Source organism: Hyphopichia burtonii, assembly GCF_001661395.1.
Source record: "Hyphopichia burtonii NRRL Y-1933 unplaced genomic scaffold HYPBUscaffold_1, whole genome shotgun sequence".
NCBI lineage: Eukaryota > Fungi > Ascomycota > Pichiomycetes > Serinales > Debaryomycetaceae > Hyphopichia > Hyphopichia burtonii.
Window position 1 is genome coordinate 1,962,513 of NW_017963728.1, and position 26,836 is coordinate 1,989,348.

A 26,836-nucleotide genomic window follows, 5' to 3' on the forward strand; every position below is an offset into this window, starting at 1 on the left:
AAAGCCTCGGTTGGGAGGGGTCGACAAGGTGGTGTGACACCCGTGCACCAGGGATTACTTCAACTACAAATTTGATTGCAAAAACATCACTATTTAACGTAAATTAGGGAAGCGGTTCACTAGAGCTACTTAATCTATTTAGATGAAGGTAAACATCGGTCCCATAACCTTCCATTGAGATAAGTTTCAAGTCCCCACCAAAGTATTGGGCGTATAATCTTGAGATGGGTAAACCGTAACCGAAACCGGCCATTGGAGCTTTAAAGCTAGATTGATCATATTCTGGTTCTAAAACCGGAGTTTCGTCAACGGTGGTATATAAATAGGTCCAAATCAAGGGGACTTCACTTCTGGGGATCCCACCACCTTCATCGCTAATTTTGATTGCGATATCTTCTACCCCTTCTGAGATGATAACTTTTATTGGAGGGAAGTTTAAATCATTTAAATCAACGTCATCGGGTTTTAAATTTGGATTATTACTTTCTTCAATAAACTGTTTTTTCAATCTTGGAGTATGGAATTCAATAGTGGCTCTTAAAGAGTTTTTCAAAGTTTCAAAAAGCATATGAATTAAATGACCGGGGACGTACATAAAGCTAATTGGATTATGAGGAGCAATTAATTGAATTTTAGGACTTTCAAATAACCCATAGTATTCTTCACAAATGTACTTAGCGGTTTCAATTGCATCTTCCGCGATCTCACCAACGTTACATTGGGTACAAATAACCCCCACGTAGTTATTTTTCGAATTTGATAACGAATTTGAAACATTTTTCGATCCATTCAAGAAATTATTGATTCTTGATTTTGTAGGAGAAGCCTGGGACATGTTGAGAGCAATGTGTTGGCCAATCAACATTCTGATCCCGATTCGAGACATGTAGAACCGGTCCAAAAACGTTTGAACACTTGAGTTGACCCGAACGGTTTTATTTTCAACCTTCCATTCCTGCACCCCTTGAGCCATAGTAGCAACGGTAGCATCGTGTCTTTTCTTGATTTTGCTCAAAGTCTCATAAACCAATTTATTATAGTCATAAACTTCTTTTGGCCAGATGATGTTGATGGGACACGGAGTGAAGTATTTCTTACCAAAAGTGGGAGAGTCAACGTGTTGTTCGTAGTTATCTTGTTTAGTATTAAAATAGCTATGATGATGCAGTCTAACTACAATTCCATCATCACTGAAAGCGTTATTCAAAGCAACGTTATTCAACTCGTTGACCGCCGGGTTGACTTGTTCATTACTGCTGGTTTCTTCATTTTTCGAATATAATAATTTGGACAAATTTTCGTCAATACTGGGTTTGGGTAAACTAGTCAATTCTTCAAATGATTGTGCGTACCAATTCTTAACTTTGATTGTCGAGGGGGCATTGGATAATCCCAACGGCGCATTTTCCAAGTCCTTGACTTTTAATGCTAATCTTATTGGCAATTCTTCCACGATAAACTGTGAAGCCAAAAAAATCGATCCTGGCGACGGGTTTGGGCCAAACTGAACCATTTGCCTTAGTGATACCGACGTTTGCTGGTAATTAGCATATTTGTAAATCTGTTCTCTTAGCTGCTTGGTAAGCTCCCATCCAGTACCCATCTCGGTGTCCTTGATTCTGTTAAGTAGCCTCAGTATACTTGCTAACCGGAAACTTGGTGAAATAGCATTGTAAAGGGAATCCATTTTTTTTTTCCCCAGATTATATGGCCAATCTTCTGTTCGCTTGGTGTGGTGTCCGGGTGTTTTGTCTTTCGGGAAAAGGGTCGGTTTTGCATGTGGTTTCTAACTCCCGCTTATGTCAGCGCGCCCTTCTACAACCGAGCAGCAAAAATTCAAACCGCGAAAAAAAAACTGGGAAAAGATTCTCGGGCAGACGGGGGGCCCTATATAGGCGGTGGCTCTGCCGGTGCACCCGTGCACCAGGGGTGTACTAGCAGCACTAGGGGGCCAGGGACCAGGGCCGTCCACTGCCACTGCCAAGTTTGACAGGTTGACTACAAGTTAACGGTTGCCCATGTGGATAATAGACTGAATACGGTGGATAAGCGAATAGTGAATACCGGTCGGTGAGTGATAATCGTGATCATTGAGTGATTGATATTGATGGGTGAATGATTGGTGGGTGAGTGATTGATGGGTGAGTGATGGGTGATTGATGGGTGATGGGTGATTGATGGGTGATGGGTGATGGGTAGGCCGAGGAGTGAAACACCCATTGCTCCGGAGATTTTAGAATGACTCAAATTTTCAGTGATCGCAGGTCCGAACCACCGAAAGTGCGATTCCTATTATCCGGGGTAAACTGGTAATACGGGGGTTATGCAGTTATAAATCATGAAATGATTACGGATGAGCATATAAATATTTGACTAAATTCCAGTTTAATTGATTTCCCAGTTATTCCTCATCTGCTAATTATTCTTATTCTGCTATGTCTGGTCAAAAATTCTTAAACATTTCATCTTTCAAAACCGTTTCCAGATGTTGGTTGCCAATAAACCAAACCATCAAGGCTGGTCAAAACAATAACTTACGTTATTTTTCATCGAAACAAAGATGTATCAATTTCAATAATATCAAGGATGCCCATCTTGTTGCTAACGACGGGGTTTTATCCGGTGAAGAAGCCATCAAGGCTGGTTCGAGTGAGGAAATCTTTGAGCCAACCATTTTTTCTTCTGAAGAAATTCACACTGCTGGTCCAGTAAATAAAGCTTAATCGTTCTGGTAATGATAATAAATGATTTATGACTATTGTTCTTGATCTTGTAGTTTGCCCGTACATCCTGTAGGACCCCCGTACACCTGTAGGACCCCCGTACATCAGGTACGTATATATAGGCGAGTGGTTGGTGCGCAATAACGGGTGAAATGCCGCTGGGAAATCGTTATCTAAATTATATCTAGTCGTTAAGGATGAAGATTGCTTGTGGACAGTTGTGTTCACTGTCCTCGTTGAAAGACAACTCGAGAATCGTGATTAAGCTCATCAAACAGTCGATCTTATCCAAAGTAGAGGTGTTATTTCTACCAGAAGCCACCGACTATATACTGAAGGATGCAAAAGAACTGATAACCTTGGCCTCAAAAACCCAGCAAGATTTTTTAACCCCAATTCAAAAAGAATTGAAGTTGCTCAATGAAAGAAATAAGAGTCAGTTAAAGTTGGCAATTGGCATTCACGAACCAACAAGTCTTGAGAAAGTCCGCAACATTCAAATTTGGATCAATGAAGCTGGGTTGATTGAACAGAAGTACGCTAAGATCCATTTATTCGATATCAATATCCCCAATGGACCCAATTTGAAAGAGCTGGATTCGGTGGAGCCCGGCAACTCGATCTTGAGTCCGTTTGCCGTTCGCAATTGGAATATAGGGTTTGCCATTTGTTATGATATTCGTTTTATCGAAATGACCTTGAAATTAAGAAACTTGGGAGCCAACCTCATCACTTTTCCTTCGGCCTTCACCACGAAAACGGGCGAAGCCCACTGGTTGGAACTAGGCAGAGCAAGAGCAATCGACAGCCAGTGCTACATAGTAATGGCGGCCCAGTGTGGTGAACACCAAAATGGGTCTGATAAAAAAAGAGTTAGTTACGGACAGAGTATCATTATCGATCCTTGGGGGGAGGTGATTGCCCGCGGGGCCAAATATAGCGACCCGCGATCTGTGGACGATCAGGGGGATTACTATCAGCTAGTCACTGCCGAGATCAGCCATGAGTTGGTTGAGCAGGTGAGGTCCAACTTGCCAGTCTTCAGCCACCGTCGACCCGATGTTTATTAAGGTGTCGAGTATGTACGGTATATACAAGTGTTGCTGACAATATTTGCAGTATTGATCAGAGTATATAGACTGCGAAGTAGAACAATCTTAATGCTGAGATACTAAATATATTGCTATACTATGTATCTGACCTGATTACTGTAATGTATATTAACGGTCAGATAAGAGTCACATCGATCAACCTGTAAAGCGTAAACTGTAATCCAAAATAGTATGCTGCACTGAAGTATTTAACCTATTTTGTTCTGTTCTGTGTCTCATATTGTTCGGTGGATTGTTCTGTATATTGTATCTTCAGTATGTTCAGTATATTGTATTTTGTATTGTATAGTATATTGTATAGTATATTGTATTTTGTATTGTATAGTATAGTATATAGTATACTATATAGTATACTATAGTAATCTTATATGTATAGTATATTGTTGAGCAGGAGGGGAGCGGATTAACTAGGAGGGGTCGGATTATCTTGCAACCGCCCCAGCAAAAGAAACGCACAACTTTTGTTGGAATGGTCCCCTCATCCGACATCCCCTCCTTTGCTGTTGAGTCAACTCTGGTTGATAGATAACGTGGTGGTACTTGCCCGTGCTACATCTAGACTGATCGATGAAGATCGACCACTGGCTGGGGCCACATGATAAACTCATAAACTGCGTAAGCTGCTTAGCTAAACTGCTTAAACTGCTTAGCTAATTTGGGTAACTCAAATAACTCAGATAAACTTGGATTGACTCCTCCCGTTTGTTGGCTCTTATCGTTTAGCATAGCACCAACTCAGCCAAATGCGAAAGAATGCGAATTTTCCAGCAAAGAGGGGATAAGGGCATTTTCAGTAATTATATAAACCAGGAATCTTATCTTGCAATTAGCCCAATTTCTTCTGCTTCTCTAGTTAAAAATGTTTAAATCATTATTACGTTTTGTTAACTCGACTCCCATCACCTCCCCCAACACCCCGATCACCACGTTGAAAGCATGCACTTCAATTCCCTTATCGGCCTTTTCATCGTCCGCCGTTAACGATAAACCAACGGTTACCTTTTACCATAACACCAATTCGACTCTTTCCCACCACTTGGCCAAAAAACTAAACTACTACCAGAGCAAGTTCAACGTTGAGTACAAGATCAACCAGGTGCCCAGTTTTGACGATTACCGTTTTTTGCACTTGCAGTGTTTACAAATGCATCCAAATAATGGAACCATATTCCAGAAAATATACGGGGCACTCCACGCCAACTTGCACGAATTGGAGATGCTCGAGGAAGGCGACTACGCCAACAAGGTGGAGGGAGTGGAGTTTGCCACTCCGCTTATCATCGACTACTCCAATAGTTTATTGGCGATGAACGATGAGGACTTGGATCGCATCATGGCGAATTACACCACCTGCGGGATCCAGAACCTGAAGGATGTCCATGACGATAGTAAGCCAAACTACTATGACCACGATCTTACCAACAAGTATGGCCAGCGCGTGGTGCATCCCCATATAGCAGAGTATGCGGATTTGTTTTGAAGGGTTTAGTTCTTGTATAATAATTACTTTAGTTTAATAATTTTAATATTTTAATAATATATTTTAATAATATATTTTAATAATATATTTTAATAATATATTTTAATAGCTTAATGATTGAATTTAATATATTTTAATAGCTTAATGATTTAATAATATATTTTAATAGCTTAATGGTATAATTTTATATATTTTAATAGCTTAATGATATAATTTAATATGATTTAATAGCTTAATGATATAATTTAATATGATTTAATAGCTTAATGATATAATTTAATATGTTTTAATAGCTTAATGATATAATTTTATATATTTTAATAGCTTAATGATATAATTTTATATATTTTAATAGCTTAATGATATAATAATATATTTTAATAGCTTAATGATTTAATAATATATTTTAATAGCTTAATTACTTAATAATATATTTTATAGTTACACACCCATTCTTTTGGAGACGTATTCTTGGGCCAAAACGGCAAAACTAAGGCTCAACCCGTCGTTGATCCATTCCTTGACCCACTCACCGGGCTCGATATCCTCTTCGCCAGTGAAGAGCTGGTCAAACTCCGGGTGTTCGCCTTGTAACCACCTTGACCATTTCAAGGGGAATGGCTGCGACTTGTTGATAATGGTGATGTTGTTGGTGATATCCTTGAGGATCATGGTAAACACAAACGACTCGCCGTTATTTGACTCGATAATGATCGGCGCGTCTTCCCCCAACTTAACCTGACTGCTAACGTTTATGGGCTGGATCGAAATGAAAATGTTGGACTTGTTGATTTCACTGATCTTTTCATCGCTTTCGTGGTCGCCGATTTTCTTCAGCTCTTCTTCTAAATTCATCATCTTGATATAATCCTTAATTGATCCGTCTAGATTGGCAAAACATAATTTTTCTCCGTCGATTTTTTGGCCCTGGAACATATTCAAATTGATCTTATCTCCCTTGACTTCATTCTTATTATTGAAGTTGTTTACACTAACCTTAATTCCTCCTTCCACTTGATTCATCACCTTATGGAATTTCTCATAACATAATTGATCTAAATTATGTAAATTTTGGAAATCGTATATTATTAATATATTCAATAACTCATCTTCGTCGCTGATCAAGCCTTCTTTGATTTGCTGGGACATGTTTAGCAATATCGAATTCAATCGATTGCTTATATTAATCAACTCGTCGTTATTAATTATATCGGTAACCCCTAAATTCTCCTTTAAAAATTTTTGTCGTTGTTGACTGATTTGGTTACTGGTAGTACTGGCAATTTGATATGTGGTTTCGCTGATCGTGGCTGCATTCGACGTAATTGACCCCCATAAGGAACTCACCTTATTAGATCCTTCTTTACTCCACCAATTCGAAATACTTCCAATTGGATCAAGCTCTAATTCTTCATTGGCATTAAGCACTGGCTTTTCTTTCTCCTTTTCGTTTTCTGCAAGCTTCTCTGGAACCTTTTCGGGAACTTTTTCTGCAACCTCTTCTGGTTTCTTGGGCTCAAACTTCCCCTTACTGGTCTGCACCGGGGTCCGTTCATGGGCAGTCAATTCGTCTAAAAAATCTAATAGCTCCTCCTTATTCTCGCCCTCTTCCGGCTTGGGGGTCCCCGATTTCGAGTCCGGCAATGAATTGATAAAGTCCAATACATCGTCGGTGTCCTGTTGCTTCTTGGGTGGTGTCATGGTAGCTTGGAAAGAAGTAGTTGTCTTAAGAAAAAATAAATATAGAAATATATTTATATTTTGATCAAACCAGGGGCCCGTGCACCAACGATTCAAAGTCCTTAAAAAATTATCATTAAAAATCACTCAATTCTTCTTTTCATCTAAGCTTAACAAAATGCATCCCCAGTTAGATAGAAATAGATTTGATACTTGCTCCCAGCTCATGGATGCGTTGGAAGAATGCCATCGTCAAGAGTTTTTGAAACAAGCTTTGGGAATGTGTAATTTTGAAAAAAATGAATTGGTTAAATGCTTACACCATACTAGAAGTGAAGATGCTAAAGAAAGAATTAGACAATCAAGAGAAAAACAAAGATTACAAAAACTTAAACAACAACAAAGAGAAGAAGAAGAATACGGGAAAAACGCTTACTTGAAAAAAGTTATTGAAGAAGCTAGTAAAAAACAACAATAAAAAAAAAATCTTGTTATTTCCCATTAACGAATTACGGATTCATTTTGTATATAGCATTATTAATAAACATTTAATTTATATAAAATTAATCTTGACGAGTTTTCAAAACTCTTCTAACAACTTGATCTTTAGTAACAACATAAACTACTGCACCCCAACCCGATAATGCATCTCTATCAACCGCATTTAAAAGGGCTTGACTTATAGTTTCAAATAAATCTTCTGGTTCCAAATTTGGTTCATAAAGTGATTCACACATACCGTATAATTGATCGGTGGCAGTACCACTAACTATAAAATCTTTGGCAAAATCAATACATCCAATTAAATCAAATCCACAAATAAATGGCTTGTTGGTTTTCAGTTCTAATCCTGCAACAATTGGTCCAACAAAATATGGCCCAAATCTTCTTTCATATAATGATGAACTAACTAAATTTGCTAATGTTTTGGGTTCAATCTCTCTTTCTTCTCTTAATTTATATAAATTGTTCTTGAATCTAAAACTTTCGGATAAAGTAATAACATCAGTTGCTAACCCAGTTAATCCCAAAAAAGTTTTATCCCCATATTGGAAGATTTTTTCAAAATTATTAGATAATCCTAATGATTGGTTACCCAAACGTAAATCACAAGCTATAGCTATGCATTCTTTACCAACCATGGCAACGGCGGACCCACCTATTCCTCTTGTTAGTATATCCTATCCTCCTTTCGGACAATTCTCTAAATACATACCATTAATTGAACTTGGATCTGACATCTTCTATTATATATGACTAAAGTCTCGTAACTTATCTGTGTATTATCAATATGTGAAATTCGTATGCCAATTGGGTCTGCTGGTATGGCTTTCAACTAATATATGTGAAAGACTCGTATAATTGTTCTAAAAACCTATTTGATTCTAATGATTATAGACTTTTAACCTTTAGTATTTCGCCCTCACTTTAATCTTTGGTGGCGGTTTTTTTTTTGAAAAAAAAAAGGTGTTTGGGTGTTTTGCTCGGTCGTGCGATGCTTGTGTTTTTTTTTTTTCGTTACAAATGGCTGCAATACAACAATTAATACAAGTTTTATTAGTATATTTATATATAACATAAGAAAGGGAACAGTTTTATGGATTTTTTTAAAAGATTTTATATAATTTTGAATAGAAGCAACGATCTAATTACAGAACACAATGAGAAATGAAACAGCAAAGTAAAATTAGTGACAGAAATGCTATCATTAGTGAATGAAACATAAACTGTATTCGAATAACGGAAGAAAAGAAAAGGTTTAGTGAAAAAAAAAAGTCTTGAAAGACATACGAAACGAAGGGAAAATTAAAGTCAAAAAAAGTAACAACAGGAAAGAAAGGAAAGAAAGCAAATGCTTGTATTATCATATTATTTTTTTGAAAACAGTATTAGGTTCATAATTATTCACACAAGAAATCGTTTATTTTAAAACATGAGATGGTTGTAAAGTTTCTCCAGATGGATTGTTTTTGGTGGAAATAGTGTAGTCATTTGCAGTTTTGGTATCATCGGATTCTTCAGGTTCTTCTTCTTCTTTGATGGTATTAGTACTGAAACTATGCATTAAATCATTTTTATCTCCTGAATGAAGATGGTTATTGCTATCAATGGTTTGCAACAATTGGTTTATTGGACTTTCATTATCATTATAGTTTGATAATGTAAAAGTTTTGGGAGATTTCACTAAAGAGAAACCTTTATTTTGATCATCTTCACCGCTTCCATTATTTGCAGGATGTTGATGAGGATGATAACTTGGATAATAAGCGTATTGATGTTGTTGTTGTTTTGTTAATTCAATCAAGTTATTAATTGATCTACTTGATTGGAAAGTTGGGATAACTTTACTAACGTCTTTCATACTTGTGAATAATTTTCTAATCTCAAATTTAACAAGTTGAGTTAATTCTGAATCTTGTTCATATTGAGCAATGAATAATTTGGTAGCTTCTTCATTAATATCCTTACCTTCTTCTTTTAAAGTAGGATCATTTTCTAATTGATCTAAAATAGCTGCTTCTCTATCTTGTTGTTCTAAATCAAATCTTAATTGTAAACCAAATCCTAAAATAATTAAATATGTTTTATACTTATTTAATTCTGATTTATACTCAATAATTTTATTTTCATAATTAGCAATTATTATTTTATAATTTGAAGTATTAGCAAATTGTTTAAAATTTCTCAAAAATTTAACCTTAGTATGATTAAACTCATTATATAACTTTTTCAAATTGTTATAATATTTTAAAGTTTTAACAAATTGTTTCATCATACCTAAATGATTAGCTTCATTATCTAATGAGCTATTTGCAACAATGTAATTACTTAAATATACCCCTCTTGCTAATGGTTCCCATTTTTGAATATATTTGGCCTTTTTAAAATTATCTTTTCTATGAATTAATGCATCTAAATTAGTCCAACCATATTCAATTGACGAAATACTTTCCTCTAAAGTTGGGATAGCTGTTATTTTAGAAGCCCAAAAATTACAAGTATTTATAAATTCTAATGCAATTTCTTTAGTACCAGCTTCGAAAATAAATTTCTTAGGTTGTTTCTTACTAACTTTGGGGAAAGTTAATGACCAATAAATAGATTTTTTAGCAAAAGAATTACCAGTTGTATTTCCATTGATTTTTTCTAATTGAGCATAAGTTGAACATAAATTATAAGAACCAATATTTGCAGCATTCTTTAACCAATTACCATCACCCATAACACCATCTTCATCTTCTTCCTCTTCTAACATTTGTACAATTTGTTTTTGTTTTAATTTTCTAATCTTTTGTTGGTGTTTTTTAATAACTTTAGGATCAAATGAATATAATGCTAATTCACCTTTGGAAACAACAACAAAACTTTCATTAAACTTGTTAGGTAATAATGAAGAGGTGTTAGTACCAGTATGAGTTGAAGTAGCAGCATTTGCGGCTGCTGCTGCTGCTGCTGAAGTAGCATTTGCGTCTTGTTTATGATTATTGTTTGAAGATCCTAATCTATTAGTAAAGAATGAGAAAAAACCTCTTGCACCATTTCCAGCTCCGGAAGCAGTTGAAGCAGCAGATGAAGGAGGAGGAGCAACTTCACTAACATTTGAATCTTGTTGGTCATTATTTAAAATTTTCAATTTTAATAAACCTTCTTTCAAATAAGGAGAACCTTGTAATTCTAGAGTGAGATCATAATGATCTTGGTAATCTTCGACATTAAAATCTTCTAAACCTTGTTGAGGTTCTGGTTCCTTATTTCTATCATCCAAGCCTTCAATGTCAAAGTTATTCATATGAACTGTGTCAAAAGATAATACACTAACAGTATCATCATTATTGATTGATCCAACTGATTCTTTACTTATAACTGAAGCACGAGAAGATCTTCTATTTAATCCATTATTGGTTGTATTATTTGGTTGAGTTGGAGTGTTATTATAATTAGTATTTTGATAACTTGGCATGCCACGTAATTGATCCAAAGAATGTCTGTTTCTTAAAGAATAAGGAGTACCATTGACACTTGAAGCTCTTGAAGCATTTGGATTATTATAAAATTTATTATCAGAAGCTAATGCTCTAGTAAAACCAACTCTATGAGTTCTGCCACTGGCAGTTGAATTATTTGTATTAACTGCAGTATATTGAGAAACATTTGAAGTAGCACTTGGCATACGTTTCATACCAAGAGATGAACGACGATTATTATTAGTATCAGTTGACCAAATAGAAGTATCAGAAAGTTGTCTAGTAAGAGTTGGGAATTCTGATTCAGTTGGAGTACTAAAATCAGGATTAGCAGCTTGAGTTGAAGGAGGAGCATTAATAGTTTGAGGCAGAGAATTAGCAAAATTATTATTTGAAGCCAATTGTTGGTTTGGAGGATTAGAAGAGATTGAATTAACTGCAGCAGCGGTTGAAGAAGTATTTGAAGGTTGAGAAGATTGAGTATTTGAAGAGGTTGATCTTATAGTTTCAGCAACTGACATTCTTTTCAGTTTATTTGAATTTTTAGTAGCAGAAGATAAATTAAACTCATTACCATTATTGAAATCATCTGATTTTTTCAAATGTAATTCATTTTTCGATAAATCTTCATAATAATTACTTAATTCTCTTTCAATAATAATTCTTTGTTTAATTGATAATTTTTTCAGAGATTTTGGATTTTGTTGAATAAAAGTAGTGAAGGTATTTCTAATATAATCAGTTTGACCAATTTTTGATTTTTTGTTAACTTCAGAATTATGTAAAGCAGTATTTAATAAAATTAAACTGTATAAAACAATATAAATTTTTTCAAAATTTCTTGTACAAAAAACGTTAACTGGATGTTGTTTAATATAAGATTTTGTGAAAGAAGATAATATTCTATCGATTTCTTGAGATTCACCTTTTAAGTATAATTTATGGCATAATGTTCTAGTTGATTTTAATAAATTTGAATCCCATTTAAATAAATCCATATAATATTCTCTTATTCTTGAACTTTCATTATCACTAGCAGCTAAAAATTGAGTATATTCTTCTGGTTGAATGGAAACAAATTCTTCATTGAATAATTTTAATGCAATATCCTTATATTCTTGATCAGCGGATATGGTTGAATCAAGGTTTTCTGAGCTATTATTTGCAGAAGTTGCGTTACTATTTGAAGGAGCTACTATTTTATTTGGTGTAGCAGAAAGAGGAGTATTAACATCCAACATACTACTTGGTCCAGGATTAAGGGTGGTATCAATTGTTAAAGGTTTTGATTTTTTAGAACCTGATCTATCAGGTTGGTCTGACTTATCTTCTGACTTATCTTCTGGCTTATCTTCTGGTTGTTCTTCTGGTTTTTCTTCTGATTTGTCTTGTTTATCTGCTGGTTTATCTTCTGATTTTTGTGTTTCTGAATTGGAATCGACTACCTTTTTATTTATCTCCTCACTGGCATCAGGAGTGGATAACGGAGGTGTATCGAATTTGCTGAGATTATTACTTTCATCAGCAGAAGGAGAGGGTGGAGTCAGTGGGGGAGTGGTTTTATTTGATAATTTTTGAGAAGATTCAACAATATCCGATTGATTAGCGGTAGAATCAGCAGAATCTTGCTTGCAATTGTCACTGGCTTTGGCGGTGGCAGCCACTGCAGCAGCTGTGGCTACTGACGAGGTCACCCCATCAGAATTACCTTGAACCAGCTTAGTATCGGCCATCATAACACGTAAAACGATGGTTTAAAAAAAGACGATATGAAAAAAGTCAAAGAGGAAAAAAAAAGGGCCGAAGGAAAAAAAGAAAAAAAACACGAGTAAATTGAAAGCTAACGGCTGAACACACAATTAGTTGGCAACGTCTAGCTAGAGCAGTGGAAAGATATCTGGAAACAGGGATGAGCGTCGAGATAACAATCGGAGTCAATCCACTGGAAGAAGAAGATATCGCTAATTAGAAAGTATGTTTGATATTGTGTTTATTTTTCTGTTGATCTCGATCTTGAGCGTGTCAGGGTATTAAGAATTGAGCTCCAAACTTTCAAACCAATTGGAAGCACCGAAATACTCGTAAGAAGTAGTTGTAGTAGTAGTAAGAACAAGAATGAACTAAAGGTAAAGGTTAAAAAAAGAAAAGAAAGGTAAAATGAAAAACGAAGTTATACAAGTTGATTGAAAAAGGGCGGCTAATGGGCGGTTGATCAACAAGTGCTAACTGGGTAGATAGAAATCAATTGAAAGAATCTAAGCTGAAGAAAGAAGAAGAGATATACAATTTTAAAGGAAAAAGAAGTAGTTGTAGTTAAGAAGGAACCAAAATAACAAAAAAAAAAAAAGAAAGTTGAAGGAAAAATTCAATCAACTTAAAAATCAAACAATAAAAGAATAAAAAAAGAAAAAAGGTTGAATTCCAACAATTCAATTGTTTAAAATCTTATGATAAAGAGAAATCAGACAGGAAAGATAATAAGAAATGTAGATAAATAACTTTTACAACTGGATGAGTAAACAAGAAAGCGATTCACAGAAGAGCTTCTTTCTTTTTCGGCCAAAAGTGTTCAAAACTACATGGTGAAAAGACTTTAGGCTAAACTTTACTCAAGACTAGGTGTAGTTATTTAGGTGTAGTTACATGCGTTTACTTTTGACAGAAGTAATACAATACCTCGAGTAAGATAAGAATGTGGTGCTAAGTTCCAGGGGTGAATGATTACCTCCTGAGGACTCCTGAGACGAACCCTCCTGATTACAATGAAGGGAGACGTGGTACATTTAATTTTAAAACCATCATAAAGGCAATCTGAAAAGATTGAACGGCAAGTAGATATTCGTTTATGCTGTTTTGATTAAATGCAGTGAAGGATAAAAATATTACTTACCATTTCTTATTTTACTTTATTTTCTTTATCCTCTTCATATTATACTGGATGAATGTGATTATTACCGGGAGGAGGTGCCTTGCATAGTGAAAGACCGTTGCTCAATTGGGTTAATTATGTTGACAATTGTTACCATCCTTCCCAGTACCCCATGAAATAAACGAAGTTTCTATCATCACCAACTCTATTTACATCTTAACAATCTCGTTTAATTCTTTTTGTGGTGTCTTGAGGCTATTTCGCCGTGGGATCTGCTGGTGGCTTCTCGTGTAAAAATTCCGATATATAACACCAGAATTGTCTTTGTATTGATCTACTCGATAACCCTAACGTTCACAATAGATGGGCATCAACCTTTATACAATGACCTTGCAAACGAATAAAGAGACCTCCGTACATTCGGTCTTCTACTATTTAATAATAACTATGAATATGCGTATAAGGTGAAGTAACCTATTAGTAAAACTATTAGTATAACCATTAGTATCGTAACTCCAAGTATGTATAGTTTAATAGAACGCGTACGTCTATGTAGGTACTAAAGGTATTGGGGTGTGTGTGTTTACCGGTGGAGGTATGCACCCGTGCACCGGTGCTTTGCGACTTTTGTTCGAGTTCTCGCGACATTTTCTTTTTTTGCATCGGCCCGCGACATTTATCCTACCCTATAACCCAGGGTTAGCGGCAAAATTCTGGTTTCTAACAGGCATTTCCAACGCAATGAACCAAATCAACTTGACGGAATTAGATCAGACAACAGCAAAGGTGCTTCGTCACTTGCAAGAAGTGCAGGAACAGCTAGAGTCTGGGGTCCGGGACCCGGACCTCGATGACACCCTTATAAATAATTTTTGCAGAATGGTATCCAATGACAAAACGATTATTTTCAAGAAACAACTGGAGAGACTTGACGAAAATCAATTTTTGATCAGTTTCATTTCGGTGCTTACCAATTTGTTGATTTTCCCAATCAACCAAGATTCACAATCTCCTTTGATTGATCTATTAAACGTTATTTTATCGTATCTATCATTTGATCAAATCACTTTTTTCTATCCAAGGGAATTCATCGTTTCGAGAATTGAATCAGCGTCGCCAAACGCAACAAACTTGATCATTAATATATTGAGTACAAAATTAAATGATACTGACTTGATTGACTTTTTGAGAGATACAAGTATCTTGGATACTTTGGTAACTAATCACTTATCGACCGATGATTATGAAACGTTACCATTATCGGTGGTAAACAATACTGAAAAATTCATTTCAAGGATCGTCAACTTGAATATCCTTGCCCTTATTGAATCTAAACTATTCAGTAATGAAGCTTATCAACTTTATGAACAGACTCGTGGCTTGAAAAATTCAACGTTAATTACTAGGTTATTAGACTTACTCATCGTTCTTTTACCGTATTGGAAAACCTTTAGTTTGAACCCTTCTCTCTATACTTTCAACTCAAATGATTTGAACGATTTGGATGATCCGTTCTATCCTTTATTAATTATACAATTTTATACAAATCTTATAAAAAACTTAAAGCATCTTGAAATCGGATCAGAAGAGTTATTCAACAACATAAAACCCCCAATTGATCAAATCGTGCAGTTCTATTTATCCAAAAATTCCAACCCAATGATTGAGTCCTTCTATGTGACTCAAATCATTGAATTGTTCGAAACTCTTTCTTATTCTTCCTTGTCTTATTGTCAATCTTTCGTGGCAGAATGTATCACCAAGCATAATTTGTTCAAATCCTATAACTTGTACCTAGATAATGAGTCGGATGTTTTGTTACTTAGTAAAATCAATTATCAGATTTTTGGTCAAAGTTTTTGTCATGATTTTTTCAATGATAATTTAACTAAAATTTCCTTATTTAATAAAAAATTCTTCACCATTTTCTTAAATTTGATCAAATCTGAACATTTGTTCAATCTCATCATTACTAGTGATGTTAACTATTTTAATTTTGAAAAAATTTCAAAACTTTCAATTGATCAAATTTATTATATCATTTTGCAAATTTCAAAATATAACCATTCAACAGTTTATTTGATCAATAATTTACCAACCATTATAACTGATTATCTTATTAATTCGCCTTTTGAAATCATCAATAACGAAATTTGGAACTTGAAATTAGCTTGTTTGGAAAATTTACTTTTCAATTCAGATATAGATTTGAAAATTTGGTTAGATGATTTAAAGAAAACTTATTCATTAATGAAAAATGGTCATAATATCAAATCTATTAATCCTCAAGTGGACATTGCAAGTGATACTATTTAGTTTTTTGGCTTGCCTTTTTAACCTTTTTATCAACATAAACTGCAATTATACTCATCAGTATTGACATAACCACAATCCAAATAATTAAAATTCCTATATTTCTACCTAGATGTCCTTTCCATGTATTGAAGAATACAACCTTCAATGCTTCATATCCATTAAACATTGGCATAACATATCCATATCGATAAAATCTTGGTGATAATTCTAATGGTGAAAATGTAACCGATATATTAAATATCAAATATGAAACTAACCATACTGGTATCCATTGCTTCTGTCCTGAAAACATAATTATTGTACCAACTAATTCATTTATCGAAGCACTAGCAACAATAAATAAATACATAAACATCCAAAGTACTAAAAATCCTGCTTTGCCAAATGCCACATCAATTGGAGTTCTAAATGCAATCGTAATTAATGAATAAATCAATGCAAGTATAAAACAATTGACATTGGCTGCTATAATTCTCCAAATAACAAAATGTTTATACTTTAAATTTTTCCTTAAAAAACTGTAGACTTCAACACTTAGATTAAATTGATGAAATGAAAACATTTGTGCATAAATTAAACCTAATTCTGATGGCCCTAATATTGAAGGTGAACTTGATGGCCTATTATCAAAAAGTCGCATCATTGGCTTATCATTGATTATAGTGGTACCATTTTCACTTTGCATTAAATCTGACCTCTCATCTCTAGTAAGAATTTCACTGACTAGTGGATTATAAACTTTCGATCCTCCATAATAACTTGTCCAAGTATCCAGGATTAAATATAAATTTTTTGTAACATATTGACTCAATGCAGAATAATGACGTCCACTTTCATAAACACAGGTGATTAATTGGTCAATTGCCTGTGATTCAATCAATGATACATTTTGATTAACCATACTCTCATAAATTAATTGGGTGCTATTTGGTGCAATGTAAAACGCAGCCCAATATTTTTGATGATGTACCTGTCTGACAACTTCGTCATAATTAGAACTATTATGTTTTGATGCTAGCTCACTTATTTCAGAAGTACTCATGTATCTCCAATCACCAAGCCTGTTTATGGTTTCATTATTTGTAAACATATCTCTTAACGAATCATATATCAAGGGCCTCACTTCAGTCCCATTACTCGTGGTAAATGATATATCGTCGGATACAACCAATAACTCAAGGTTCTTGAATCGACCAAATCTATGGAAATAAGTTCCCCAATAAAATGCACATATTGATATGAAAAATACAAATAAAAATAAATATACTTGTAGTAACTTGTATCCTACCCCAAATATGCCATGCCATTTTCTATTCTTCTCGGGTTCCTCTTCTTTGGTTTCGCTTAGTTTTTCGTCCATTCCTACCTGGTGTTTCTTGTCAGCCTCATGAGAATCTGTAGATGAACCTTGGTTATCTTCTTTATCATACGACACTTGACTTATATTCCTATCTTGGCCATTCTGGAAGTTTTCTGACTTAATTGCCTCACCACCAATATTGGCCCCAGATATATATTCCAGTAGGTAAGTTCCTGACGGATTTGGAGCTGATTCTGTTTGTTCAAACTGTTGTACCAAGTTGTTTTGAGGTGCGGCTCTATCACCATTATAAGACCCTTGAGATTCATCCAATGGATCAATAGATTCTATTCTGTTCCTCATTAGTTCTGTAGATGGTCCAGCTAAGTGTAGTGGTATACTATTGTTTACTCACTGGCTGGCAGAGTCGATTTTTGGAAAAGATTGGGGAATAAGATGAATTTCTCAAGACGATTACCAAAAAAAGAGGCATCAAAATAGAGCGGAATTATATCAACATATTTTCATTATAAATCCTACTACACACCAGCATAATATAAGACTTTGAAATGAACAGAAGTAACTCTCGTGACAGTAGCTCGCTAGCTTCTTCAGTCGACAGTGAAGAAATTGAAGCCAGACCAGTCCAGCTTGATGAGTCTAATGTGCAACCACCTCTGAGGAGGCAGTCGTTGGTAAGAAGAATTTCATCTAGTGCTACTAATTATTTCGCTGATAGCCATTCAAGCAGACATAGAAGTAATCTGATAGCTTCATCCAGAAATTTTAAAGCTAGAAAGTTGAGTTCCCAAGAAAATGACCCTATGAATATATATTATGATGAGCTAGATTCGGATTTTTTGTTCGGCCATGATCAGATAGGTAAATCTTTTTCTAGAGTTCCAGATGAAGAAGAAGAGGCTGAATCTTTGGGATCTACCGATGATCAAGCAACCCAAGAAGAATTTCCCCGGATATATGAGGGCTTTGGTGAGAGACGAGAAAGTTCGTTCACAGAGGATGAAATAAATCGTCAACAATCAAGAACAAGCAGAAGAAATACAATTGCTTCTACTATACAAAGTGTAACAAGAAAATTGGGTTTCTGGGATAAAGATTTCCACCAACACAGAATAAATATTGTAATAACGTATTTGAAGAACTATGCGTTCTTAATTGTTGGCTTGGTTGTCACTTTGTGTATATATTGGGGAACTTTTTATGAACGGACTGGTAGATTTCATGATCTTCATTTTGCTGTGATCAATGCAGACAGACAAGTTGGTAGTTTGCCTGGTGCTATTGGAGAAGTTGTTGAATATTTCTTTGTTAATGTTACTCAGGTTCAGTCTTTAGGAACTTTTGAAATAATAGATTTCGATACTATTAATAAGGCCGCTCTTGATCATAATAATTCGATTACAGAAGAAGTCTACCATCAAATCCACATTCAAAAGTACTGGGCTGCTTATTATATCAAGGAAAACTCAACTTTAAGAATGTACGAGGCTTTAAAAACGGCTTCTGATCTGGTATCACCGTCTGATAGTTTCATGGAAGTAGTTTATGAAACTGGTAGAAACTACAATGCTGTTAACAATTACGTTAAAAGTATAGTAGGGAGAACAAAGTTAGCATTTGACAGTTTTATTCCTCAAACACCTTATTTGAAAAGTTTATTGGGTCAGCTTAATTCAACTGAGATTGAAAATGTTTTAACAAATGCACCCAACTTAGTCACCACTAATCCTTCCTTTGTCAATGTCGATAGGCTTCCTGTGAATAACCCAGTGGTACAAGCACCTTTCCAAATTGGACTCGTGTATTTGATGTTGTTTTCCTTCTTTCAGTTTGTCTTCCTGATCCAAATCCATACACTCATTGCTCAAAGGATAAAAGGGTTTAAGTACCTTTTATATAGAATGGCTGCTTCTCATTCTTCATACGTTGTGTTGTCTTTGGCTTATGTTGTTTTGAATGCTGCATTTGGTATTACTTTTACTACAACATTTGGTTACCTGGGCTTTTTAGTCGTCTGGGCTTTTGCATATTTAACTATGGCATCTTCAGGAGCATTAATGGAGGCTCTTGCTTTGGTTATATTCATGCTTAAACCCCAATTAATTGGATTTCTTATTGTCTTCATGGTTGTTATAAACTTGGCTCCAACCGTTTCTCCCATTGTCCTATGTCCCAATTTCTATAGATATGGGTATGCCATGCCGATTTACAATTCCTATGAATTAATGCATGTTCCATATTTTAATGCTTATAAAGGACATATGGGACGAAATATTGGTATTTTGATTGCATGGATTGTAATATCTACCCTTACCATGGTTATAATCATGGCCAGGATCGGGAAAAAAATGAAAGCTGCTGAAGAACGGTCGGCTCAAGAGAAAGCTGATCAAGAAAAAGACAAAGCGACTCAAGATGAAACTAGTCGGGAAGTTGCACAGGATGAGGCTCTTGGGAAAAATAACGAAGTTAATGATCATCATTAGATTTTTACTTGTTCGAGTTGCTCATAATGAGGGCTAATAGCGTTTATTAATACAGAGATACTCTATTTATAAAATAGCATTAAATGTAGTCAAACTTTCATTTTTCACAATTTACCCATGCGCTACCACATATACAAGTTCTTTGAAAAACCATTGTCCACAATCCGACGTTAGATGGAACATCAAAAACTAAAGGATCAGTTACTGAAGAAACAGATCTGCATCTGGTACATTTTCTAAGTTTGGCTAACTTATTATTATTATTCTTTTTGGGAATGACGGTGGCCAGATTTGGATTTAATTTATCCCCAACTTTTACGACAACCTTTCTCAATGCATCGATACATTCAATTCTATTGTATTGAAGTCTTGGGATTGTTGTTCTTTGATCCTTTGGGTCAATATGTATCACTGGATTTTTACTTCTAAAAAAATCTTCATTTTCTATTCTAGACATCGTATTTTTGGCAATTCCAACGTCAATCCAATTGACGTCATAGAAGAAAAGTTCTGAAACTTTAATGTCTCTGCTTATATTAATTGAATGTCTTTCTATCAATAGTTTAGCAATCTGAACTAAGTCATCGGATAACTCACCCTGGCAAACTAGTTTTTGTTCGATTTTCAACGCATATCCTCTATCCTTATTAGCAGCTCTTGAGGCGATCTCCTTAGAGACATAAGCATCACATTCTCTTAAAAAGTTTTCTGAGATGCTGAGGTTTAATGGGGAAGTATTACAAACCGTGAAATAGCGATTCAAAGCTTCTTTCATTGGAGTGAAAAGCTTATTGCTTTCCGAAAGGTCTTTATGCAATTTTTTCAAAATTTCATGGGTCTTTCCAATAGATGACCAGGCATACATAAGGAACAACCGTGGAACTTTACTTAAAATTATTGGTAAAACAATAGAGTTCTTATAATGAAGTTTGGTATCAGTACTATTAGTGTTTTTCACAAATGCTAACTGCAATAATTCTTGATTTAAATAGATCATCAAGTCAATTAACCATTTAACATTTCCAACTAAAGACATAATGCATTCAGCTCTGGTTATCGAATCTTGTAAGCTATCTTCAGCAGGTTTCTTCTTCGATATTTGACGGTATATACTTGATAACGAAAACATTATGCCAAAACTGGTACTTCTTAAATTCAACACTATCCAAGCGAGATCGCTTATTACATGATTGGAATTTTGCTGTAATTCACCTAAGACTAATTGTAAAGATAACAATTTTTGTAAAGGAGGATTAGATAAAAGTTTATCAACTGAGTCTTTCCCAAAAGCGTCTAATTGGAAATTTATAGCTTTATGAGACTCACAAATGATCGATTCAATGAACCGATTTAATATGAGTTCTAAGTTTGATTCTTTAGTTGCGACAGCTTTCGCAAGTGAATTTCCTATTCTCTTTATTTCTGTTTGAATCAATGCCACCAAATCATCAGCACAAGTGTTGGTATAGCATGAGTAAGCATGACGGAATGCAAAACCAACTGATGTAATGAATAATTCTTTTGGTGATATCTCACATTCAGGTCTTTTTTCAAGGACTTTCAAAGTCAATTGTTGTGTTTCGTTATTTACTTCAGTATAAACAAGAGATGTCAAGTTGGGAGAAACACTTACTCGTAAAGGGTTTTTGCTAGTTCTTTCAATTTTTGGGAACTGGAATCCAACATCGAAAAGCGTCGTTATAGTGGGAGGAGTACTATTTTTGTTTTCTTGATTATTGGAAACAAGCGATAAGGTTTTTCTATCCATCAAATCAATTTGGCCGTCTTCATATGTTATTATGATGAAAGTCTCAGCAACTGCTGTATCAATTGATTGAATTAAATTAGGTCGAGTTAACTTATCTTGTAAAGATAACTCGTAAGTTATTGCACCATTTGGCTTTGAAATATTTTTACGCAATCCCAAATCAACAAAAGCACTTGATATCAAATCCAGCGCTTTTGTTATTGAATACCGATAGATTGTTGTCAGTTTTTGCAGAGTAATCTCATCTAAAGTTTCGTAACTGATAAAAACCATTAGTTGATTTTCTTCTTCGAAATTAGTTGATATTATATTAATCGAAGAAAGATTGCTAAGTGTCGTTCTTGTTTCATCGTTATTTTTATCATTATCATCAATGTCCATTGCGTCTTCATTTTTAACTGATTGAACTTCAATTTCAAGCAGTGGTCTGGGTCTCATTTGATGAAACACCCTCAAGTTTAATTTTGGAGGAGTCTGTAGTTCTTTTGGAGTATAATAATGAGGATCAACTTTTTGTTTTTTACTTGACTCGATTAAGAACCCCCATTCTATATCAACCAGGAATGAAAAGATAGTATCCAGTATCGAATCATAAGCGGTTGCAATTATTCTTTTTGAATCAAACCCGATTGAAGCCCGAGTGAACGAGACTATTTTTTTATTTAAAACTGGAACTGATACTTTATGGTATTCAACCTTATGTTCCCCTTGAAAATATAAGATGAACTCACCATTTTGTCGTAATGCAACACATGCTTGCTTTGTTGAAATCGGATGACATGCTCCATATGGTTGATACTGGGTTACACCATAAGAGTAAGCAAGAGGAGCTTGGGGCATTTGTTGAGATTGTTGAGGATCTGTGTTAACAAAAGTAGCTGGTTTATTAATGATTTGGGTCTTTTCGATATTGAGCCATTTAAATGCAACAAACTTTGATCGAGTAACAGAATTTCCTGTAAGGTTTGGACTAATTATATCACGATATATCATTTCTGTATGATTATAAGAGGTCAATTCATAGCTTGGAAAATTACCATTCGACGATGGTGAATTCTTTTCTGTACCATTTTCATTTATATTTCCAATTCCACTCCCGTTTTCTGTTGGCTTACCTTCTCCATTCTGGCCCAATAATCCAACCCCGGCCAATAGTATATAAAAGTTCCCATGATCATCACAAACGGCCAAATCAGTACTGAGATTACTCCAGAATATTGAAGATAAATGGGGTAGTTCACAATCGTCGTTGGGTTTCATACTCAAACCCTGTGGCTTGGCTAATTGCCATGTTCTTCCATCAATATTTTCAAGATACGTTAGAAATAGGTTATACTTTGAATTATGAGTTGGAGCCATGTACGCAATGAACCCATTTTTAGACCAAGTTATACTATGGGCATTTTCCTTGGTTGGCCCAATGGAAAATTCCGATAGAGGAGCACTTGTGTTTTGAGGCAATTCCTTTGACACCATTGTGGAGCTCGAATTAAAATTAAAGGTCAATAGAGTCTTCTTTAAAATTCCAACTTTTCATTCCTCATTTTTAACTGCTCTTTTTTTTTTCTCTCTGATTTTTTTTTAGCACACCGTTTTTTTGGTGCTTTATTCACGCGTACGGACGGAGTTTAATGCTACGAGACGTTAGGGTGGATATGAGTTTTATCGTTCATTCAATAATGTACATACTTCGTGGGATGCTTAGAAAAGAATAAGATTAGAGGTATAGGCTTACAAATCACCTGGAACAGGGTAAGAAGAGGCCCATTCAGAGACTTCTTTAGCCAATTGTTTAACTTGATCATCGTTATCAGCTAAGGATTTAAAAGAAGCTAATAATTCTTTTGGAACTTTACCTTCTTCTTTAGCTTTCAAAGCAATTGAGATATCCACGGCTCTTTGGAAGTAATCTGCAACTCTAGAGAATTCATCAGCACCAAAACCTCTTGTAGTCATGGCAGGAGTACCAACTCTCAAACCAGAAGGGAATAAAGCAGATTTATCACCAGGAACGGTATTTTTATTGGCAGCGATGTTAGCTCTTTCTAAAACTGCTTCCACTCTAGCCCCATCGATATTTTTAGATCTTAAATCAACAAGGATTAAATGGGTATCGGTACCACCAGAGACTAATTTGAAATCTTTAGATTCTAAAGCTTGAGCGAATTTTTTAGCGTTATCGACAACATTTTGTTGATATTCTTTATATTCTGGTTCTTGAGTTTGTTTTAAAGCAACTGCTAAAGCAGAAATAGTATGATTATGAGGACCCCCTTGATGAGCAGGGAAAACTGAAAAATTAATTTTTTTCTCTAATTCATAAGGAATTTCTTTACCTTTTTTAGTAACTTTTCTAATACCTTTTCTGAAGAAAATCATAGCACCTCTTGGACCTCTTAAAGATTTATGGGTGGTGGTAGTAACAATATCGGAATATGGGAAAGGAGACTCGGTAACTCCAGCAGAAACTAAACCAGAGATATGGGCCATATCGGATAATAAATAAGCACCAACCTTATCGGCAATGGCTTTCATTCTCTTATAATCAATAACTCTGGAATAAGCAGAAGCACCAGCAACAATGACTTTTGGTCTGAAAAGAATTGCATTAGCTTCTAAAGTATCATAATCAATTAAACCAGTTTCTTCATTCAATCTGTAAGGCATGGTTTGGAAGTACTTAGAGATATAAGAGATCTTGGTACTTGGGGTTTGATAACCGTGGGATAAATGACCACCATGAGGTAAATCTAAACCCATAATTCTATCCCCAACTTCTAAAACTGCTGAATAAGCGTATAAATTGGCTGGTGCTCCAGATAATGGTTGCACGTTAACCCCCCATTCTTCTGGATTCAAATCAAAGGCTTTCAAAGCTCTCTTTTGACATAAAGCTTCGGCTTTATCGATGATTTCATTCCCACCGTAATATCTTTCACCTGGATAACCTTCAGAATATTTATTTTGCATTGCTGAACCCAATAAGTCCATAACAGCTTTGGAAGTGAAATTTTCGGATGGAATCAAAGTAATAGAGTTCTTTTGTCTTTCTTGTTCTTGCTTCAAGATACTAGCCATTTCAGGATCAACGTCTTGAACCGATTTAGAAATTAAGGCTTGAGCATTGGCGGACAATGCGTAGTTCCTGGCAGCATTGACGCTGGAAGCGGCTGGAACTCTTCTGGACTGGAACCTCAATGAACGCAAGGTACTGGAAAGCATTTTGTAACGGCTAATTGGAATATATCAATGAAGAAAAGGATTAAAGAAGGTGTCAAAGATGCTGAAAAAAAAAAAAATTGAAAAATCCCCCTCGAGATGCTTCTTACGAGGGTATAGGTCACGTGCGAATGTCTTACAAACTCCCAGAGTTACGACCACCGGTGGTCCAGAGTCTCACGGAGTCACCGCTTTGTATGGGAGCCTGCGCCGAGTCAGGGGGTCCCTGGGGCCCGAGTCGAGGGTGCTGCTAGCTGCTTTGCTTAAAAGGGGAAATGGTTGTGAAAACCGGATGCTGAGGCTACGTTTGGAATATGATGGGGGGTTGTGTTTGAGGAAATGGTGGTATCATTCGGAGGGAAGTGGAAGGCATGATGAGTCACTAGAAGGAAGAGTCTGATTGGTCAATTGAGTAAATATCACAAAAAAGTACCAACCTGAGAGGTATCCAAAGATTGGATAAGGGTAATTGAATAAGAACTAGAATCGCAAGCGAATACGTTGTATATGGTCACATATAAAGTGAAAACTTTCCGAATGAATTTTTTCCAAATAATTTGGTTTTACGGCGTAGCTGAATGTAGTTTTTAGGGGAATTCACCCAGTTTTTTGTTGAAAATGCCAAAAAACTTTAAAATTTATACTAATGCGAATATATAGATGCAAAATTATATAATTACACCAGTACGAGTCTGGAGTGATCAAAGGAGCAACGGGATGATTCAGTACAAGAAGCAACTGCATCAAACCAATTGTCGTTGTAAAAAAAGTCGATACTACATCTGGTTGTAGGATCAATTTGAAAAATATGACTTAGCAAAGGAATTGACTCGCGAGGTAAGTTTCTCAATACTGACTCAATACCAACTTCTTGATTTTCACTATTCATGATTGGATCAGGTAGATTGCAAGTATCTACCAAATGGTTGTTTTGTTTGAATGCAACATAAGTTGAGTCTGATAATCTGGCTGATTTCCAAGGAAACTTATGATTCAATTGATAGTATAACATGATACCAATTGACCAAATATCGGATTTGCCACCATCGTAATAGATGGAGGTAATGGTTTCAGGAGAGATATAATGGTCTGACCCTACTACGCCGATTGACTTATCGCTTGTGGAAGTGCAGGTAGCCATATCGATTATTTTAACGAACCCATTCTTATCAACCACTATATTTTCTAGTTTCAAATCTCGATGGCATAAGTGGTTAGCATGCAAGTATCTCACTCCGTTACATATTTGTTTCCATAAACATAAGTTTTCGGTTGGTTCAATCGTATTTCGTCTCAATAAATTGAATAAGTTATCACTACCGGTTTGCATAAAAATCTTAACATTTAAACCATTGAACGACACCGAATACTTATAAACTTTTATGAAGTTTATGTTATCAATTTGACTAAGCACTTGGTATTCGTGAAGAACCCGAGCATGGTATTCCTTATTGGATTCATATCCTTCTTTACAATGATACGTTTTAACAACGTAAGTAAACCCAGCAATTTTTTTCAGTTTATACAAGTCCACTGAACCAGAAATGCCTTCACCCAATCTCTTTATCTTAGAATCCTTTTTAGAGAACTTCAATCCACTCTTATCACTCCCACCAGACTTATGTCTCATTCGAAGTAGTCTCATTGGTGACAAGACAATTTTTCAGTGCCAACCTGTAACTGCCAATAACTATTCCACCAACCTGTAACTGCCAATAACTATTCCACCAACCTGTACAACAGCTCAATAACCAGTAGAGTCCAACCTGTACGGGCCAACCTGTAACAGCCAGACCCGTAAGAGGTTAATAGAGCAATGGCATTGCTTATCAGGTCACAAGGTCGTGGCGTTGCGCATCTCTCCATAAAAGTCACATTCTCATCCCCAAAGAGAAAA

General features: G+C 35.3%; 14 protein-coding genes across 14 annotated transcripts; 6 read left to right on the forward strand and 8 right to left on the reverse strand.

Moving 5' to 3' along the window:
• Positions 1–103: 103 nt before the first annotated feature.
• On the reverse strand, positions 104–1,603 carry PDK2 (protein kinase; the record flags this gene model as incomplete). Its single annotated transcript, XM_020222084.1, has 1 exon — positions 104–1,603. The coding sequence occupies one exon, from the start codon at positions 1,601–1,603 to the stop codon at positions 104–106; it is 1,500 nt and encodes a 499-aa protein (XP_020079262.1).
• A 725-nt stretch (positions 1,604–2,328) lies between these two features.
• On the forward strand, positions 2,329–2,822 carry HYPBUDRAFT_179597 (uncharacterized protein). Its single transcript, XM_020222889.1, has 2 exons — positions 2,329–2,468; positions 2,517–2,822. Exons 1-2 carry the CDS (start codon positions 2,436–2,438, stop codon positions 2,721–2,723), a joined length of 240 nt encoding a protein of 79 aa, XP_020079263.1. The 5' UTR covers positions 2,329–2,435; the 3' UTR covers positions 2,724–2,822.
• Positions 2,823–2,920: 98 nt separating this feature from the next.
• Positions 2,921–3,793, forward strand: NIT2 (putative hydrolase; the record flags this gene model as incomplete). The annotated part of the gene is made up of 1 exon (XM_020218191.1): positions 2,921–3,793. One exon carries the CDS (start codon positions 2,921–2,923, stop codon positions 3,791–3,793), a length of 873 nt encoding a protein of 290 aa, XP_020079264.1.
• Positions 3,794–4,431: 638 nt separating this feature from the next.
• Positions 4,432–5,487, forward strand: HYPBUDRAFT_151620 (uncharacterized protein). Its single transcript, XM_020220588.1, has one exon. It carries the CDS (start codon positions 4,695–4,697, stop codon positions 5,313–5,315), a length of 621 nt encoding a protein of 206 aa, XP_020079265.1. The 5' UTR covers positions 4,432–4,694; the 3' UTR covers positions 5,316–5,487.
• A 269-nt stretch (positions 5,488–5,756) lies between these two features.
• On the reverse strand, positions 5,757–7,016 carry HYPBUDRAFT_155136 (uncharacterized protein; the record flags this gene model as incomplete). Its single annotated transcript, XM_020222085.1, has 1 exon — positions 5,757–7,016. One exon carries the CDS (start codon positions 7,014–7,016, stop codon positions 5,757–5,759), a length of 1,260 nt encoding a protein of 419 aa, XP_020079266.1.
• A 154-nt stretch (positions 7,017–7,170) lies between these two features.
• On the forward strand, positions 7,171–7,520 carry HYPBUDRAFT_151621 (uncharacterized protein; the record flags this gene model as incomplete). Its single annotated transcript, XM_020220589.1, has 1 exon — positions 7,171–7,520. One exon carries the CDS (start codon positions 7,174–7,176, stop codon positions 7,471–7,473), a length of 300 nt encoding a protein of 99 aa, XP_020079267.1. The 3' UTR covers positions 7,474–7,520.
• Positions 7,501–8,297, reverse strand: PUP3 (proteasome core particle subunit beta 3). The gene is made up of 2 exons (XM_020222462.1): positions 8,212–8,297; positions 7,501–8,154 (listed from the first exon to the last, which is right to left on the reverse strand). The coding sequence occupies exons 1-2, from the start codon at positions 8,234–8,236 to the stop codon at positions 7,559–7,561; spliced, it is 621 nt and encodes a 206-aa protein (XP_020079268.1). The 5' UTR covers positions 8,237–8,297; the 3' UTR covers positions 7,501–7,558.
• A 619-nt stretch (positions 8,298–8,916) lies between these two features.
• Positions 8,917–12,201, reverse strand: HYPBUDRAFT_101716 (Arf family guanine nucleotide exchange factor; the record flags this gene model as incomplete). The annotated part of the gene is made up of 4 exons (XM_020218136.1): positions 8,917–9,179; positions 9,252–10,493; positions 10,590–11,458; positions 11,528–12,201. The coding sequence occupies 4 exons, from the start codon at positions 12,199–12,201 to the stop codon at positions 8,917–8,919; spliced, it is 3,048 nt and encodes a 1,015-aa protein (XP_020079269.1).
• A 2,012-nt stretch (positions 12,202–14,213) lies between these two features.
• HSM3 (Hsm3p) lies at positions 14,214–16,145 on the forward strand (the record flags this gene model as incomplete). Its single annotated transcript, XM_020219972.1, has 4 exons — positions 14,214–14,293; positions 14,335–14,348; positions 14,386–14,424; positions 14,557–16,145. 4 exons carry the CDS (start codon positions 14,214–14,216, stop codon positions 16,143–16,145), a joined length of 1,722 nt encoding a protein of 573 aa, XP_020079270.1.
• On the reverse strand, positions 16,138–17,505 carry SNG4 (Sng4p; the record flags this gene model as incomplete). The annotated part of the gene is made up of 1 exon (XM_020218232.1): positions 16,138–17,505. The coding sequence occupies one exon, from the start codon at positions 17,503–17,505 to the stop codon at positions 16,138–16,140; it is 1,368 nt and encodes a 455-aa protein (XP_020079271.1).
• A 489-nt stretch (positions 17,506–17,994) lies between these two features.
• On the forward strand, positions 17,995–20,188 carry SNG3 (Sng3p). The gene has a single exon (XM_020220590.1). It carries the CDS (start codon positions 18,015–18,017, stop codon positions 19,950–19,952), a length of 1,938 nt encoding a protein of 645 aa, XP_020079272.1. The 5' UTR covers positions 17,995–18,014; the 3' UTR covers positions 19,953–20,188.
• Positions 20,050–23,264, reverse strand: MED16 (Med16p; the record flags this gene model as incomplete). The annotated part of the gene is made up of 3 exons (XM_020222086.1): positions 20,050–22,781; positions 22,815–23,113; positions 23,251–23,264. The coding sequence occupies 3 exons, from the start codon at positions 23,262–23,264 to the stop codon at positions 20,050–20,052; spliced, it is 3,045 nt and encodes a 1,014-aa protein (XP_020079273.1).
• Positions 23,265–23,369: 105 nt separating this feature from the next.
• On the reverse strand, positions 23,370–24,962 carry SHM1 (glycine hydroxymethyltransferase). Its single transcript, XM_020220591.1, has one exon. It carries the CDS (start codon positions 24,940–24,942, stop codon positions 23,452–23,454), a length of 1,491 nt encoding a protein of 496 aa, XP_020079274.1. The 5' UTR covers positions 24,943–24,962; the 3' UTR covers positions 23,370–23,451.
• Positions 24,963–25,529: 567 nt separating this feature from the next.
• PRR2 (Prr2p) lies at positions 25,530–26,660 on the reverse strand. Its single transcript, XM_020220592.1, has one exon. The coding sequence runs from the start codon at positions 26,582–26,584 to the stop codon at positions 25,616–25,618; it is 969 nt and encodes a 322-aa protein (XP_020079275.1). The 5' UTR covers positions 26,585–26,660; the 3' UTR covers positions 25,530–25,615.
• Between the last annotated feature and the right edge of the window lie 176 nt (positions 26,661–26,836).

What these genes read in the sequence shown, in the direction of transcription:
- PRR2 (XM_020220592.1), bottom strand. Translation starts at nt 26,584, where the DNA reads ATGAGACTACTTCGAATGAGACATAAGTCTGGTGGGAGTGATAAGAGT.
- SNG3 (XM_020220590.1), top strand. Translation starts at nt 18,015, where the DNA reads ATGAACAGAAGTAACTCTCGTGACAGTAGCTCGCTAGCTTCTTCAGTC.
- PUP3 (XM_020222462.1), bottom strand. Translation starts at nt 8,236, where the DNA reads ATGTCAGATCCAAGTTCAATTAATG. An exon ending in AGATCCAAGTTCAATTAATG is followed by an intron (nt 8,155 to 8,211) that starts GTATGTATTTAG and finishes CAAGAGGAATAG; the next exon opens with GTGGGTCCGCCGTTGCCATG.
- SHM1 (XM_020220591.1), bottom strand. Translation starts at nt 24,942, where the DNA reads ATGCTTTCCAGTACCTTGCGTTCATTGAGGTTCCAGTCCAGAAGAGTT.
- HYPBUDRAFT_179597 (XM_020222889.1), top strand. Translation starts at nt 2,436, where the DNA reads ATGTCTGGTCAAAAATTCTTAAACATTTCATCT. An exon ending in AATTCTTAAACATTTCATCT is followed by an intron (nt 2,469 to 2,516) that starts TTCAAAACCGTT and finishes CAAACCATCAAG; the next exon opens with GCTGGTCAAAACAATAACTT.
- HYPBUDRAFT_151620 (XM_020220588.1), top strand. Translation starts at nt 4,695, where the DNA reads ATGTTTAAATCATTATTACGTTTTGTTAACTCGACTCCCATCACCTCC.